The sequence below is a fragment of the Giraffa tippelskirchi genome, chromosome 7 (genome assembly GCF_054371585.1).
Source record: "Giraffa tippelskirchi isolate mGirTip1 chromosome 7, T2T-mGirTip1v1.2.pri, whole genome shotgun sequence".
Classification (NCBI taxonomy): Eukaryota; Metazoa; Chordata; class Mammalia; order Artiodactyla; family Giraffidae; genus Giraffa; species Giraffa tippelskirchi.
Window position 1 is genome coordinate 8906761 of NC_137281.1, and position 17661 is coordinate 8924421.

Sequence of the window (17661 nt, forward strand, 5' to 3'; positions counted from 1 at the left end):
TTAAAAACAATTTTTTTTTTCCAGCTGTGCTGCACAGCATGTGGGGTCCTAGTTTCCCAACCAGGGATCGAACCCGTGACCCCTGCAGTGGAAGCGTGAGTCCTGACCACCAGGGAAGTCTCCTAGTTCTCTTCTTTAAAAAAAAAAAAAAATGGTCTAATGATTCCTGAGCTTGACTCTCATCTTTACAATGGAGCAGTCTGAGAAGTCTGTAACTTACAAAAAGAAGGGGACATAAACATTCTGAAATGCTGAGGCAGGTTATATAGAGGCCAAGCGCGGAGCTCCCTGGACCCTGAGTGCTCGGCCCCATCTCCCAGCGTGGCCAGCCGCACCCTCAGCTCACAGAGCTGTTCTGACAGAGTGCTCTCCATTCACACTCCCCTGCCTGGTCACAAGCAGCAGGGAGACAGGGGCTTTTCTCCAGCCCAGCACTTGAGTGGCACATGACCTTGACTCTGGGCATCTGCTGCTCTCCACCAACCGCTCTTACCCAGGGAAGATGGCACAGGACATTCCCGTGACTGTTGTCTGACAGTCAGGGAAGAGATGTGAGGCTTTCAACCAGAATCGCAGCTGGGCCAGGGCCCAAGAGCAGCTCAAACACAGGCTAACACGAGGGTGGGGGAGATGTGGGCCTGCAGAGAAGACAAGGCAGGTTGCTGACAATGTTGCCCATTATTTCAATCTGGCCCCGGTGGGCCTCAGTTTCCCATCTGCAAAAGCGGAGCAAGAAAACGTCACGGGGCTCTTGTGATGATCAGACTTTAAAAAATGGACATAATGCCATGAGTATTAATTAGTAAGGCGAACAGTTGAAGTCTGACTGAGCACTTTGAGGGATGCGGTATTTATTGGGGAATGTGTAAACACTTGCAAGGTTTGGTGACGCTGGACAAATGACTTAGCTTCTTTCAGACTCTATTTCCGTCTGTGAAAATGAGATGATCATAGTAAGATCTGCTCTCATGAGAGTGCCTTGTTGGTTAACCAACAAGGACCTACTGTATAGCACAGGAGGCTCTACTCAATATTCTGTAAGAATCTCTATCAGTAAAGAATCTTTTTCAAAGAATGAATACATATATATGTATAGCTGAGTCACTTTGTTGTACACCTGGAACACAACATTGTAAATCGATTATACGGCAATAAAAATTAAAAAGTAAAAAAAATTACTAATGCACAAGATGTGCCTGGCCGACACTTGTTAATCCCTGGGACCCTCGGTGGCAGACTCTGGGTTATATGCCTCTTTTTCAGGTTGAGGAATGGAGCACAAGCCTAACCAGAGCTGGTTCTCCAACAAGTCTCTACCCACTGACGGCAGTGAAGCCCAGGACTGCACTCACAGCTCACCTCTGCCCTCCCCCTCACCTCTCCGCTCTGCGTGGCACTGCCTTCTTCCTTTCTGAATGACTGTGGTCTGCGTTTTGTACCACTGATAAGACAAGTGGCACCAGAAAAAAAAACCAAACAAAAAAAAAGAAACACAACAAAACCCACTGCTTCTTTCTTCTTCCCTTCCTACAAATTATTTTTAAACATCTGTGGTTATGATAGCAGCAAATCAACAAGCACTCAGCGGCTGCCCCATTATCGGAACCCATTTCCCTGTGGCCGTCTCTTCCTCAGCAGTTCTTGTCATCACTGGACACCAAAACACCCGCGGGGGAACGCCGGGCCCAGCAAGTGGCGACGGCTGGTGTGCAAAGGTTACAGGTTCTAAAATAAGAAGTTCCTCCTGAAGAGAACTGATCACCCAATCAAATTGAAGTCTAGAGACAAAGTCAGTTAAAAATCATAAAAACAGGTAGGCTTGGAGTGTGGCGGGGGGCAGGGAGAACTGAGGAAGGAGGAGTCAAGGAAACTAAGTTTTCTAACCATAAAAAAGTTAAAACTGTCCATTATTAAGAAATCTTGCCAAAGAATCCCTGCAGTGATGAGGAAGAATGAGGCACAAAATACTAGAAAGTTCTGGAAGAACACACATGAAATGGCAGTTTCCTTTGAGACATCTGAGTATTTTACTACGAAGATTAACATTAAAAAGACAGAACGATTTCTAAGGCTCTCCTATACATGATCTTTGGGAGGAGAAGGTTATCAACATCTCCTCCATTCCTATGAGAAAACAGAGGCCATAAGGTGAAGGGACTTGCTCAAGGCCAAGAACTATATGAGAGAGTGGAACCAAAATGCCTTTCTTCCAAATCCAAATCTGGAGACATCAAGGTTCTAGGGGTAGCAGAAAGTAGACATGAACTCCAAACTTGTTGGGCTAGACTTATGAACCAAGAACAATCGGCCACCTTAGAAAAGATTCTAATTCCCCCACAGCGGGCCTGAGGTCTGATCTATCAGCTCCAGGGAAGCCCACTTCACTGTGTATTTCCCCCAAACTAGAATATTCTCATAGAACCACAAAAGTTATCAAAACTGAAAATTAACATCGATAGAGTATTACTGCCTACTCAACAGATCTTTTTCAAATTTTACTGACTGTCCCACTGATGTCTTTGAAAGTAAAAGCAAAAAAAAAAAAAATCTGCTCTCAGATCCAGTCTGGGAAGTCTGTGTTCCATTTGGCTACCCTGTCTCTTCATCCTCCTTTAATCTGAAATGGAGTTCCTGGGTCTTTAACAACACTTTTGAAGAGTACAGGCCATTTATTTTATAGAATCTTCTTCAGTCCCAGTGCATCTGATGTTTCCTCATAATTGGGCTGAGATCACCCACGTTGGGCCGAGAACCAGAGGCCACCCCTGGCTGGCTCAGCAGTGCGGTGCTACTTATTATACTATCTCCTACCTGCTCAGTGCATCCAGGCAGGACGCATGAGACCTACTGTCCTATTCTTGGAATGTTAACTGTGATCTCTTGGTGGAGGGACAATCTGCCAGGGTTCTCTAGTCTCTGTAATAAATCAAAAAGTATCTTGGGAAGACATCTATGCTGCTTCACAGCCTGCTTTCCCATTTGTTTTAGCATCCATCAATGATCCTTAAAACAATACTACTATGATGATGACCAAACACAGATTTCTTTTAATCTTCCTCATTCTTGCTGTATTATTATTCTTCTGTTTAAAAAAAAAATAAACTTTCCCCTCTCCCTCACTTATTTATTTATTCAATTATCAGTATAGGTTCATGAGTTATTTTATTCTATGGGTTGTAATCAACTATGATCACGATTTATTTGATCTTCCAATTCTCCCAGATTTGATCAGTAGGCGCCCCTTCAAACTGACTCCTGTGACCTTCATGCAGACACGACCCGTCATTCTCTGTACATGTCCTCACTTTCGGGTAGAGCAGGATGTTCCAGGCATACCTGTAAATTTCCTACCCCAGGCCCAGAACCAGCCATTTCTCCAAGGAGTCCTGGTTCCCTGCATGTTAACAATCATGAAGTCTGTTCATGGCTATTAGTTCTAAAAGCCCTCTCAATGGGTCAGAGCTAGGAAATACACATGTATCAATGTGAATACACGGGGACTTTCCTGGTGGTCCAGTGGCTAAGATTCTGCGTTCCCAGTGAAAGGGACACGAGTTTGATCTCTGGTCAGGGAACTAGATCCCACCGGCCACGACTAAAAGATCTTGCATGCCACAACTAAGATCTGGAGCAGCTAAATAAATATTTTTAAAAATAATAAAAAACGTAAATACATGGACACACATGCATCTATTTCTGTACCTACATATAAAAAAACCGTGAGTTCATCCAGACGACTCCAATTCCAATTGAACTAGAGAGGGCTTTCTAGGTGGCTCAATGGTAAAAAATCCTCCTGACAATTCACGGGACATGGGTTCGATCCTTCGATTGGGAAGACCCCCTGGAGATGGAAATGAAAACCCACTCCAGTATTCTTGCCTGAAAAATCTCATGGACAAAGGAGCCTGATGGGCTACAGTCCATGGGGTCACAAAGAGTAGGACACAACTGAGCGACTAAAACAACGGGAACTAACGAACTCCCCTTTCTGGCAATAAAAAAATCAGAGTCTCATTATCCACAATATATTTGCCTATTTGCTCCATCCAGGGCTTCCCTGGTGGCTCAGATGGTATCCTAGAATAAAGAGTAAATAAGTTTCAGAATGCTAACCCACACCACTGTAAAAAACAAACCTAACTCGAGTTCAATATCTGTTTACAGTTCTTTTTTTAGTATGAGGGTCTACAGACAAAACAGTGCATTCAAGGGCCACATGGGGTTATCTTCTTAGCCCTGCCTCAGTCATGTCCTCACCTGAAATACAGCATTTAACATATCTTAAAATAAAACCACAAATGAGTGAACCAAGGCTTTGACACAGGACAGGGGTTCCCCTTCTCCTAGGGCAGTGGTTTCCCTCTAATTGACTGGTCCTTTATGCATTGGAGAAGGAAATGGCAACCCACTCCAGTATTCTCGCCTGGAGAATCCCAGGAACGGCAGAGCCTGGTGGGCTGCCGTCTATGGGGTCACACAGAGTCGGACACGACTGAAGTGACTTAGACTTAGAAACCTGGGAGGTGTGCAACAATGCAGGTGCCAGCCACCCTGAGTTGTTCTGATTCAGTAAATCTGAGCTAGAACCAAGGAATCTGTATTTCAAATGTCCCCTGAGGGAGCCTGACATCCTCTTGGGAAACCGCTGGCTGTTAAGAATAAAAACCTAAAAAAGAGAGGCCCTGATCTCATGTCTGGCCGGCTTGCACCAAGCTCCAGCCTCGCTGGGCCATGGTCTCCACCCTGCTGGCCGCCTGCAGGCGCTGCTTCTCTGGCCCACAATACTCTCACCTCCCTCTACCACCTGGCAAACACCTATTCTTAAAATCCACCTCAGATGTCTCCTCCTCTCTGAAGGCTTCCCAACTCCCCAAAGACAGCCAGACCCCCAGTTCCCTGAGTTCTCAGAACAGTTTGCTTTCGATTTTCGAATAATTCACACATATTGAAACACAGACCAGCACAACACGACAGCTTTGTCAATAGTCCTCTGTTACAGCTCCCCTCACGAGTAGGATTATCTCTGCTTGTCTTTTCCATTGGCAAGGAGGCTTCTTCTTCCCGTGACGATCTCCAGGCACGAGATCTGGTGCATGGCAGGTGCTCCAAAAATGGTCTAAGATTATTTTCAGCATTAATTCTGTGGCTCTAAGACGGCCTAAGTACTTTTCCACCATTCGTCAGAACAGACTGAGAAAGTTAGGATTGCCAAAGATTCTCTGCTCGGTAATTCACATCTTGAGATGAAGTCCATGTCTTCCTGCTCTGGGCTAAACCTGCATGTTATTGTTCATGCTGGTAAGTGAATGCTGTTTCCATAAGAGACTCGATTATTTTTAGCACTCCTGTTATGATAAACTCACAGTAACCTCAAAAAGAACAAATCAAAGTCAACTTTTTGCCACAGGAAACCAGCTCACACTTAATGTTTTGCAACATGCCATGGGAGAATAATAAAAAGATGAGACCTTTTGCTCACAGATGGTGAGGCTGACTCTCGAGATAGTGGAAAATGCAGCAGGAAGCGTGCAGTCTGGCCACTATCTTATAAAGTAAACTGGAAAAACACTCACACCCCAACAAGGCAAACACATGCACACGGACGGCAGGGCAACTGTTTCACCAGGGGCTGGATGGCGAATGGGGTCGAAAGGGCCGTCTACATGTGAGGCAGGCCAGAGCTGGGTGACACTGGGATCAAAAGCCTGACAGGTGCCCAGGGGAGCAGGCAGGCAAGAGGAGCCTTCAGGGACACCAGAAGGGAGGCTGTGCTCTCTCTAGGGTGAAGAAATGACCAGACAGGCAAACTAGTCACTCACGTATAAACTATTTGTCAAGTACCTACTAAGTGTTCCATCTGGGTTCTCTGCAAGGCATCCTCATGTGTGTACCACAGTCAAGTACTCTGACAGTGCATTCTGACCTCACTAGGAATTCCTAAGGCATCATCAGGTGTATCAGTCACATTCCTAGAAAGGCTGTTGGGAACAAATTCCAAGAACTGAGAAAAGCTGAAAGAAAACAACTTACATTTGATAAGACTAGTCACAAAAGATAGCGCATTCAGAGAAACACATTTTGCAGCCAACAAGACAAATGAGGTCATTCTATGTATGCTCCAAGATCTTTTCCGAAGCACTACAGCCATCAAGTGAAAGAAAGCAAGTCGCTTAACACTTACAAGCTAAATTCTGGCAGAAGTCTAAGCTGCAGGCCAGACTCCCCTAGGGAAAGAGATCGTGAGAGCCATTTCCCTCCATTTCCAGAAGCTTGCTACTGCTGCTGCTAAGTCGCTTCAGTCGTGTCCGACTCTGTGCGACCCCATAGACGGCAGCCCACCACGCTCGCCCATCCCTGGGATTCTCCAGGCAAGAACACTGGAGTGGGTTGCCATTTCCTTCTCCAATGTATGAAAGTGAAAAGTGAAAGTGAAGTTGCTCAGTCGTGTCTGACTCTTAGCGATCCCATGGACTGAAGCCTGCCAGGCTCCTCCGTCCATGGGATTTTCCAGGCAAAAGAGTACTGGAGTGGGGTGCCATTGCCTTCTCTGTCCAGAAGCTTAGTCCAGTCCTTAATCAAAGAGTTAATCACATGTGCACCAAGAAAAAAGCCCCGAGAAAGCTAACTGGACCCTCATGCTCACTGCTGGAACACTCCTATTAGTTCCTGTTGCAGCATATCTGGAAAGACACACAGGGCACAGGATGACCCATGAGGGCAAAACAAAACATCAAGAATATGCATGTGACAACATGCAAGAAAAGTTAGGACATGTCATCTGCTACAAAAAGAAAAGCCAAGGCTATGCTGGATATGTGGAAGACTCAGCAAGAGCACCGGGTGGGGTGTGAGTGCGCGTGCGTGTGTGGGGTGGGGTGGGTGCGCACGCGCGTGGTGGTGTAAAAGAACAAAATCAGAAAATTGGGTTTTACACTTGAGATTGCCACTGGTGTGCTGTATAGCCAGGAGGAGGAGGAGTCACTTCCCTTCTAGGCCTTATTCTTATAAGCTTAGAAGTGGGCTAATTAGAATTGAGAAGTGGGCTCACCTGTATGCCCAGTCAGAGAGGACTGCAGGCAGTGCTGTCAAGAGGATTCTGAGGCTCTGGGAGAAGTGGCCGGTCAACGAGGAGGCTTTCTTAGCCACGTCTACCACAGGGGTAGGGGGAAGAGTGGGAAGCACAGAACTGCCAGCCTTGACCAAGACAGTATGACATGTGGGGTTGCCTCCTTTTTAAAAATTCCCTATTACAAAACTACGGACACTTCCCTGATGGCTCAGATGGTAAAGAATCTGCCTGCAATGCAGGAGATCTGGGTTCAATCCCTGGGTCGGGAAGATCCTCTGGAGAAGGAAATGGCAACCCACTTCAGTATTCTTGCCTGGAGAATCCCACGGACAGAGGAGCCTGGTGGGCTACAATCTGTGGGGTCGCAAAGAGTCAGACATGACTGAGCAACTCACATATACACCGTTACAAAACTATACACATGGATTTCCCTGGTGGTCCAGTGGTTAAGAATAAGCCTGCCAATGAAGGGGACATGGGTTTGATTCCTGGTCTGGGAAGTTTCCACATGCCGCAGAGCAACCAAGTCTGTGAGCCACAACTACTGAGCCCGCATTCTAGAGCCCATGCTCTGCAACAAGAGAAACCACCACAATAAAAAGCCTGCGCACCGCAACTAGAGAGTAGCCCCCACTCTCTGCAACTAGAGAAAGCGAAAATGCAGCAATGAAGACCAAATGCAGCCAAAAAGGAAAAAAAAAACTATACACATAAAAATGGTTAAAGTGATAAACTTTATGGTGTGTGTTTTTAACTGTATGATTATTAATTATGAAAACAGTTTTAATCTCCAAATGCAAAGCTTTGAAACTAGAAAGAGAATTAGTTACCATTTAGAAGACAGAAATAAACATATGGAGTGTATTATCCAACAAACTGCTTTTACAGGCAAAAAACTAAAGCCCAACAGGATTGGTGCTATGATAATACCTACTCAAGTATGGAATTAAGGGTAAACTGAGTCAACCCTAACACTGTACTATACACTACAAAGTATCTCCAACCTCCAAGCACACAGCTAGATTAGACAGGTCTCTAGGACTTGCTCGGGGCTAAGCCTCTTGCATGGGTATCATCCAAGCCTCACAAAAGCCCTCTGAGGCCAGCACTGTCAACACCCCCACGGTCAGAGGGGAATCTGAGGGAGCCTCTGGGAATTGAAGTCTGTGGCTCAACCTTAATTACCTGAAAAAAAAAATGACAGAGCCAGCACTGGAAGGCAGGTCTGTTTTGATTCCAAAGTGGCAGTTCTGAATAACTGTGTGCCACTGCCTGCCACGTGCATCATAATATAAAGCTCCTGCTTCTTCCTCACATCCTGTCGACTCCCCAGCCCCTTATAACTTCTGATGGTGATGGTCAGCAGAGTCTATTTGGATGAAATATACACCTTCCCTCATCCTGTCTCCAGGGCATGAGTTCTGCCTCCCCATCTCAGTGACAGGCTCCTGAGGGCAGTGATGGCCATGGGCCTGTGTCTTCACCAGTCTACACCTTTTGTTTAGAGGGGGGTACAGCAGCCGCTTTGTGTGCATGCAGCAAGGATCCAATGAGCTAACACTCACAGGGCACTGAGAATGGAGCAAGGATGCTCTTATTACCTGGTACCTCATACACTATTTAATTCATTAGATTTCAAAGACCCAGGCTGCTCAGGTCCCACCTCTTTTATATCTGCATTCAGTGTCCTCTTGGGCTTCCCAGGTGGTGCGAGTGGTAAAGAACCCAGCTGCCAATGCAGGAGAGATGTAAGAGATGCAGGTTTGATCCCTAGGTTGGGAAGATCCCCTGGAGGAGGACATGGCAACCCACTCCAGTATTCTTGCCTGGAGAATCCCATGGAGAGAGTACCCTGGCGGGCTACGGTCCATGGGGTTGCAGTGTCGGACACGACTGAGCGACTCTCACTTGGTGTCCTCTCAAGGCAAAACACAAGCCTCTCTGGGTCTCTGCCTCCTCACCCCCAGAAACCACGGGGATAATTCCCACCTTGTCCACCTCATGAGGGAGATGTGATGAGGAGATGGACAAGGAAGTACTCTGGAAATTGCAAAAGGGGTCTCTCAGGTCTCTCAGATCAGGGTCTCTCAACCTCAACACTGCTGACTCTGGGGGCCAGAGCACTCTGTCCTGGGGGCTGCCTTGAGATATTAAGCAACATCTCAACTCTCTCGCCATCCCAACCCCAGTCATAACAACCAAAAATGTCTCCAGACACTTGCCTGGAGGGCAAGATCGCTCCTGGCTGAGGATCCCCAGGTTATGGTAAACTCAAATACGAGCTGACCCCTCTTATGAGTGGCAGTTAGAAACACTGAGGCTATGCCCAAACCTCTGCAAATAACAGCTGTTTATAGAGGGGTGTCTATGTGCCAGCATCGAGGGGAGGGAGTTGAGAAGCACAACCCCAAAAGTACAAAAATGTCAAGGTGATTCTTTTTCTTTGGGCTTTTCTGGTATCTTCTGTAACAGATATGGATTATTTTTATGCTAACAAACCAATTCGATTTACACACTTCCTCACCCTAAGAACAAAAGTAACCTCAGTCCCTCTGTGCCTCAGCTCTTGTCTGTGAACGAAGGGATAACACGTCACTCCCACTGGCTCTTGCTAGGTAAGCACTCAATGTTCATGATTACTGTTTTTAAAATAATATTAAAAAATTAAAGTGCAGGGACTTTCCTGGTGTCCAGTGGTTAGGACTGTGCTTACAATGCAGAGGGCAAGGGTGTGATCCCCGGTCAGGGAACCAAGATTCCACATTCCGTGGGTATTTTCAGTTCAGTTCAGTTCAGTCACTCAGTCGTGTCCGACTCTTTGCGACCCCATGAATTGCAGCACGCCAGGCCTCTCTGTCCATCACCAACTCCCGGAGTCTACCCAAACCCATGTCCATTGAGTCGGTGATGCCATCCAACCATCTCATCCTCTGTCGTCCTTCTCCTCCCGCCCCCAATCCTACCCAGCATTAGGGTCTTTTCCAATGAGTCAACCCTTCGCATGAGGTGGCCAAAGTACTGGAGTTTCAGCTTCAACATCAGACCTTCCAATGAACACCCAGGATTGATCTCTTTTAGGATGGATTGATTGGATCTCCTTGCAGTCTAAGGGACTCTCAAGAGTCTTCTCCAACACCACAGTTCAAAAGCATCAATTCTTCGGCGCTCAGCTTTCTTCACTGTCCAACTCTCACATCCATACATGACCACTGGAAAAACCATAGCCTTGACTAGACGGACTTTTGTTGGCAAAGTAATGTCTCTGCTTTTAAATATGCTATCTAGGTTGGCCATAACCTTCCTTCCAAGGAGTAAGCGTCTTTTAATTTCATGGCTGCAGTCACCATCAGCAGTGATTCTGGAGCCCAAAAGAATAAAGTCTGACACTGTTTCCACTGTTTCCCCATCTATTTCCCATGAAGTGATGGGACCAGATGCCATGATCTTAGTTTTCTGAACGTTGAACTTTAAGCCAACTTTTTCACTCTCCTCTTTCACCTTCATCAAGAGGCTCTTTAGTTCTTCTTCACTTTCTGCCATAAGGGTGGTATCATCCGCATATCTGAGGTTATTGATATTTCTCCCGGCAATCTTGATTCCAGCTTGTGTTTCTTCCAGCCCAGCGTTTCTCATGATGTACTCTGCATATAAGTTAAATAAGCAGGGTGACAATATACAGCCTTGACGTACTCCTTTTCCTATTTGGAACCAGTCTGTTGTTCCATGTCCAGTTCTAACTGTTGCTTCCTGACCTGCATACAGGTTTCTCAAGAGACAGGTCAGATGGTCTGGTATTCCCATCTCTTTCAGAATTGTCCACAGTTTATTGGGATCCACAGAGTCAAAGGCTTTGGCATAGTCAATAAAGCAGAAATAGATGTTTTTCTGGAACTCTCTTGCTTTTTCGATGATCCAGCGGATATTGGCAATTTGATCTCTGGTTCCTCTGCCTTTTCTAAAACCAGCTTGAACATCTGGAAGTTCACGGTTCACGTATTGCTGAAGCCTAGCTTGGAGAATTTTGAGCATTACTTTACTAGCGTGTGAGATGAGTGCAGTTGTGCAGTAGTTTGAGCATTCTTTGGCACTGCCTTTCTTTGGGATTGGAACGAAGACTGACCTCTTCCAGTCCTGTGGCCCCTGCTGAGTTTTCCAGATTTGCTGGCATATCAAGTGCAGCACTTTCACAGCATCACCTTTGAGGATCTGAAATAGCTCAACTGGAATTCCATCACCTCCACTAGCTTTGTTCATAGTGATGCTTTCTAAGGCCCACTTGACTTCACATTCCAAGATGTCTGGCTCTAGGTGAGTGATCACACCATTGTGATTATCTGGGTCGTGAAGATCTTTTTTGTACAGTTCTTCTGTGTATTCTTGCCACCTCTTCTTAATATCTTCTGCTTCTGTTAGGTCCATACCATTTCTGTCCTTTATCGAGCCCATCTTTGCATGAAATGTTCCTTTGGTATCTCTAATTTTCTTGAAGAGATCTCTAGTCTTTCCCAATCTGTTGTTTTCCTCTATTTCTTTGCACTGATCGCTGAGGAAGGCTTTCTTATCTCTCCTTGCTATTCTTTGGAACTCTGCATTCAGATGGGAATATCTTTCCTTTTCTCCTTTGCTTTTCGCTTCTCTTCTCTTCCAAGCTATCTGTAAGGCCTCCTCAGACAGCCATTTTGCTTTTTTGCATTTCTTTTCCATGGGGATTTTCTTGATCCCTGTCTCCTGTACACTGTCTCGAACCTCTGTCCATAGTTCATCAGGCACTCTGTCTATCAGGTCTAGACCCTTAAATCTATTTGTCACTTCCATGGTATACTCATATGGGATTTGATCTAGGTCATACCTGAATGGTCTAGTGGTTTTCCCTACTTTCTTCAATTTAAGTATGAATTTGGCAATAAGCAGTTCATGATCCGAGCCACAGTCTGCTCCCGGTCTTGTTTTTGCTGACTGTATAGAGCTTCTCCATCTTTGGCTGCAAAGAGTGGGTATTTTAAAAAATAATAATAATCAAGTGCCAAGCACAAGAACACTGAGATGGCAACCAACACCTACCTAATGCCCTCTGAGCACTGGCAATGATGGTGAGAGATGGGAGAAACCTCTCAGGAGAGGAACGCTGGTTTTGAGGACCAGGAAGAACTCTGAAGAGGGAAAAGTGGTGATGACAGGAGCTTGATTTATAACACTGTTATCTAGGGCTCAATTTCAGAAAGCAGTTCATTTCAACACATAATTAAAAAAAGCAAGAATCATAAAGAAACTAGAGCTCAATGATGGGCCTCCTCTCCATTCACTCTGTTGTCCTAAGTGACCACTTAGAACCAACTAAAGGGGAACTTGGCTCAGGGCAACCTCAAGGAACCTTCTGGGCTCCGCAGCCTCACATGCAGAAATGCGAGCACAAAGCGCATGCTGAGAAACTGCTTTCAGGGCTCACCTTGAAGGAGGAAGTAATCTGGAGTCATGCGCTTCAGGGCTGCCTTTGCTTTATCGCTGCTCCAGTCCACTTCCAGCGCCTCTTTGACGGAGCAGAAGACCACCTTCTGTTAAAAAAAAAGAGACAAAATTGCTTAGAGATAAAATAGTGAAAGTCGCTCAGTTGTGTCCAACTCTTTGTGACACCATGGACTATACAGTCCATGGAATTCTCCAGGCTAGAATACCGGAGTGGGTAGCCATTCTCTTCTCCAGGGGAATCTTCCCAACCCAGGGATCGAACCCAGGTCTCCAGCATTGCAGGTGGATTCTTTACAAACAGAGCCAAAGGGAAGCCCAAGGATAAAATACATTGACTTCAAATCACCAGGCAGTAACTCATCACCATTACTAGGTTTCCTGTTCATTAAAAGAAGCTGAGGCCCACTCAAATCCAATAAACGCTTACTGAGCACGTACTGTGTGTTCCCCTGGGCACTGGGGTCATAGAGATCAATGCCATGGACTCCCTGCACTGCAGGAAGACAGAGCAAAGCTGAAGACCCAGTTCCATTCTGACTCTTTGGTGAATTCTGCAAGTATTTACGCCAAGAAATTCCTTCACAAGTGACTGTTAAAATGTGTCTAAAGATATTCAACGAAATATTCTCTGTGTTAGTAAACAGACACAAACAACAATACCCATAAATAACAGCATTCCTTCTCCCTGTGGCAGGAGGAAAACAGTTGAAACCTAGTAACCTACATCAAATTTTCTTTTAAAAATGCCATGAGAAATATATGTTAAAATACAAACAACGAATTATGAATAAGAAAATGGTTTTCTTTCCCTTTTCTGTAAAAGCCATTTCCTGGGACTGAGGAAGGACAAGGAAAGAACGTGTGTGTGGAGGGCTGGTGGCTAGACTGGAGGGGACAGAGCAGGGCAGAGTAAGGAGGGCATCCCCAGAGGGCAGCGGCGGGAGCCTGATCACATCCAAGGACCTGATGCAACAAGAAAACACACTGAGGATCTGGGGAGCAAGGCTTCTCACTGTCAGAGAAGGAGAGAATCGAAGTATGGAAAGGGAGAAAATTAGAATGAAGCCTGTGGTAAGAGTTACTGGCGTGAACTCATTTTCCATATAAACAGACAGACAAAGAAATAAATATAAATGCGAGTGTATGTGTACACATACAAATATTTACCTGCTCTGTCCACTGACAGTCTAAAAGCAATGATACTCTAGCAGCAGTGAGCACATCTAAAACACAGACTCTGGTTTCTAATCACCACTAAGAGACACATTTCTCCTTGGAGAAAGCTGCAACATGAGAGGAGCTTGAAACAAGGAAAAGTGCCCCCAAAGAATGATTAAGACATGTCAAGAGGTAACAGAATTCAGCTTAAAGAAACTTCCACTGGTCAAATCTGGAGCAATTTGAGGATAAAAGTAAAGAATAACAGATAATACTTCAAGTAAACTATAATCATTTAGACCTAAAATTAACTAATAAGCAAAGTTTTTTAAGGGATGAAGTATTTACATATTTTCAAAATACTTCTCCACAAAATACCTATTAGTCACACAGGGATAAAAAAGAATTGTTTTCAAAGGAGCAGTATGGAAAGTAACTTTACTCAAATGATCAAAGTTAACACAACCAGTAAAGCAGCACATGGTAACCATGCACCAGACCACAAAATGCAATGAGAAACATCCATGTCGTGGTATTTTTGCCAAAGATGTGTAGCAAGAGTCTAATTACAAGGGAACATCAGAGGAACCCAAACTAAGAGACATTTTACAAAATAACTGACTTGCAACCTTTAGATGTCATGAAAATCCAGATGCATCCATGATTCTGACCTAGATCCTTCTGCTGTTACGGACATGACTGGAATAACTAGCAAACCCTAAACAGGGTCTGAGGATTTAGATGGCAGCGACTTATCCATGTATTTTTCCTGACTGTGATGGTTGGTTTCTGATCACAGAGAATACCTTGTTTGAGAAAATAGAGACTAAAATATTTGGGAGTAAGGCAGTGGCACCTTATTCTCATATGGTTGTTAGCTACTTCTACCAAGTTTAAGCTAGTACATGTGTGTATGCAAGTGTATAAAACTTCAGACTTACAGAGGTGTGTTTCTTCCTTTCTTCCCTCTATCACACCCCTCCCAACACACACACACACATCAGAAAGAAAAAGAAAACAGAAAGAAGACAACAATGGTACAATTTACCAGGCTAAGTGAACCAAGATCTATTAGTTACTAGGCAGTTTCCACAGCCTGCTGAAGATCAAAATGGATTTGAAAGATGAAAATTCAAACTGCTGGTGAAAATAAAAAACAGCCATGGTTTGTAAGGTGGCTTTCTTCCTCCCCATAATCACTCCTCTGGGGTTTGGATCCATTGTAAAAGCCAGTAATTTTTTGGTCAATGGGTCTGTCTGACCTTAGAAGGTAAGTCATGCAGTCAACCAGAGTGACATTTAGCACTTGGTATAGACTTGCCAGACCCTTCTTAACAAGTCTTATAACACAGATCAAGCCATCAACAGTACGATCTGGAGACGCCATCACAACGAGGAAAAGTCTTGCTGCTACTGCTAAGTCGCTTCAGTCGTGTCCAACTCTGTGTGACCCCATAGACGGCAGCCCACCAGGCTCCCCCGTCCCTGGGATTCTCCAGGCAAGAATACTGGAGTGGGTTGCCATTTCCTTCTCCAGTGCATGAGAGGGAAAAGTGAAAGTGAAGTCGCTCAGTCATGTCCGACTCTTAGCGACCCCATGGACTGTAGCCTACCAGGCTCCTCTGTCCATGGGATTTTCCAGGCAAGAGTACTGGAGTGGGGTGCCATTGCCTTCTCCGGAAAAGTCTTACCAGGTTTCAAAAACCAAGACCTTCATTCAAAATGTTTGTAGTTTGCCTGGCTAAGACCAACACTAAGAATCCACTGATTCATTAGGCCATTATATGAAGAATAAGGGGGAAGAAAGTTGGTTCTAAAATTAGTCCAAGGCAGGCCTGCCTCTAACACTTTCAGGGCCTGTGGATAAGAGTACAAATGAAAACCCGTGTCATGTCTACATATTCATTTATAAATCACACTAGTAAGCTATTAAGTAAAGTATATTGTACTCTCCTGCCATGACAAATAAACCTCCTTCATAACCACCTAGAAAACTAGGTTCCAATTTGGAATTCTCACACTCCGTGGGAGTCCTGTTTCAGAGGTGGTACCCTGGGAAGGCCACCCCTGCCTCATTCTGGCTCATCCACAATGCAAAGAGTTTTGAACCTGACTTTGCACAAGGCTTTGCCCATCTTTCCCCACCAAAACGTCCACTCCTCAGGCCAAGGCATTCGGACACTGTGGTAAGGTCCACACTCCAGAGGCAGACAGGGAAGCAGCCCACAAAAGCCTGGAAAGTGAGCCTGAGGCTATCTGGCCAGGAGATTCCAGGGGTCCAGGTACCCAGAATGGGGTTTGGAACTGTGGGGAAGGCTACAGGATCCAGGCAGATGCATCTTCTTGATCTCATGGGATCCTTACCCTGTGAGGGGAATGGCTGGACGAAGGCTGGAGTGGGACCTTCTAGAGCACCACGGCCAAGGGTAGAGGCCCTCTTCCCCTCCCAGCTTTAGTGCAGATTTAGTCCCAGTTCTGCCACCAGTTTGTGACTTCACCTCTCTTGGGTCTGTGGCAGACAACTTTTAGAGAAGTTTCCTGGGATCTAAGGAGGAGGTCCCTGTGGCCTTGGCTTTAATGTGTACCAACCCACCAACACAGGTGACAGAGTCTGAGGTGGTCACACGACCCAAGCCAGGCCCACTAGATTCCTTAATCAAGAATATGAAAGCTGGAAATAGACACACATTCATGGCAGAACTCTAAAGAGAAAGGCCAGATTCCTACTGCCTCCAGGGCTTCCCAGCTGCCCTAGTTTTTTTCCTCTTCTCAGATCACAGGAATAAAACTCCATTCTTCTTGGGCTACTGGAGCCTGCCTCCAATTAACGCCTCCTTTTTTGGTTCAAAGTACCCAAACTCTACTATCGTGGCTCATAACAAAAATAAAACTTAACCAAGCTGCCTAATCTGTACTAGAACAGATGCAAAAGGCGGTGCCTGCCTTACCCACCTCACTGGCATCGAGTTTATAAAGAGAAAAGGCTGTCTGACAGCGCTTTCAGGGAGTGAAGAGCCTTCAGATGAAGCAGCCACAGAGCCTACCAGGTAGCAACAGCTACCATTCACCCAAAGGAAGTAACCCCTCCTGTCCCACCAGCCCTCAGCTCGTGAATCCCTGTCTGGTAGGCCTCACCCACTTCCCTCCACTGTCCATTTTCTTCCCTGATCATTCTGGGCCTTGAGGATTTCAATCTGAGAGTCTGCTGCTGCTGCTAAGTCGCTCCAGTCGTGTCCGACTCTGCGCGACCCCATAGACAGCAGCCCCCCAGGCTCCGCCGTCCCTGGGATTCTCCAGGCAAGAACACTGGAGTGGGTTGCCATTTCCTTCTCCAATGCATGCAAGTGGAAAGTGAAAAGTGAAAAGTGAAAGTGAAGTCGCTCAGTCGTGTCCGACTCCTAGCGACCCCATGGACTGCAGCCTACCAGGCTCCTCCATCCATGGGATTTTCCAGGCAAGAGTACTGGAGTGGGGTGCCATTGCCTACTCCGATCTGAGTCTAGTTAAGACTAATAACAAGCCTTCTTACACTGGGTAGCAGCTTCCTGAGGCACAGACCACAGTGAAAGGCACAGCGTTGAATGGAGCAGATTTTCAACAAATACCCAGGAGTTGATAAGACCCACCTGCCTTTCATTTGCCAAAAAGCCCAACAGTAAATATAAAAGATGAATTCTCCACACAGTCTATCAGCTATCAAATTAAGGGGTTGTGCTGAGCCATTTAGATAGTGGGAGACTGCAATAACCTCTATGCAATAGGAAACTGGCTCAATAGATTACGGCAAGGCAAAGCGAGGAAGACCTACCAGACAGTCACTTAAAATCATGTTCTCCAATTGTATGCCAACTATACTTCAATAAATAAAATAGAGTAGACAGAAGCATGCTCTCCAAAGTAGTCACAAAGATTTGAGAAGCGCTTATGAAAATACACGGAGTGAAAAAAGGAAAAGACAATACATA

The 17661-nt window shown here is 45.5% G+C and overlaps 1 protein-coding gene and 1 long non-coding RNA gene across 5 annotated transcripts in view; both read right to left on the reverse strand.

Annotated features, from left to right (window-relative positions):
- Window positions 1–17661, reverse strand: part of SAE1 (SUMO1 activating enzyme subunit 1) — a 64591-nt gene that overhangs the window by 18034 nt on the left and 28896 nt on the right. For 3 of the 4 annotated variants that reach the window (XM_081515544.1, XM_081515545.1, XM_081515543.1), the window contains exon 6: window positions 12519–12624. In XM_081515544.1, the coding sequence (XP_081371670.1) occupies window positions 12519–12624 (106 nt within the window). Of the gene's footprint in view, window positions 1–11921; window positions 12054–12518; window positions 12625–17661 lie in introns of all 4 variants that reach the window. The other variant, XR_014060851.1, reaches the window with a different exon arrangement.
- On the reverse strand, window positions 3113–5981 carry LOC145515346 (uncharacterized). The gene is made up of 2 exons (XR_014060853.1): window positions 5845–5981; window positions 3113–5372 (listed from the first exon to the last, which is right to left on the reverse strand). It is a non-coding gene; the product is annotated as an uncharacterized LOC145515346 (long non-coding RNA).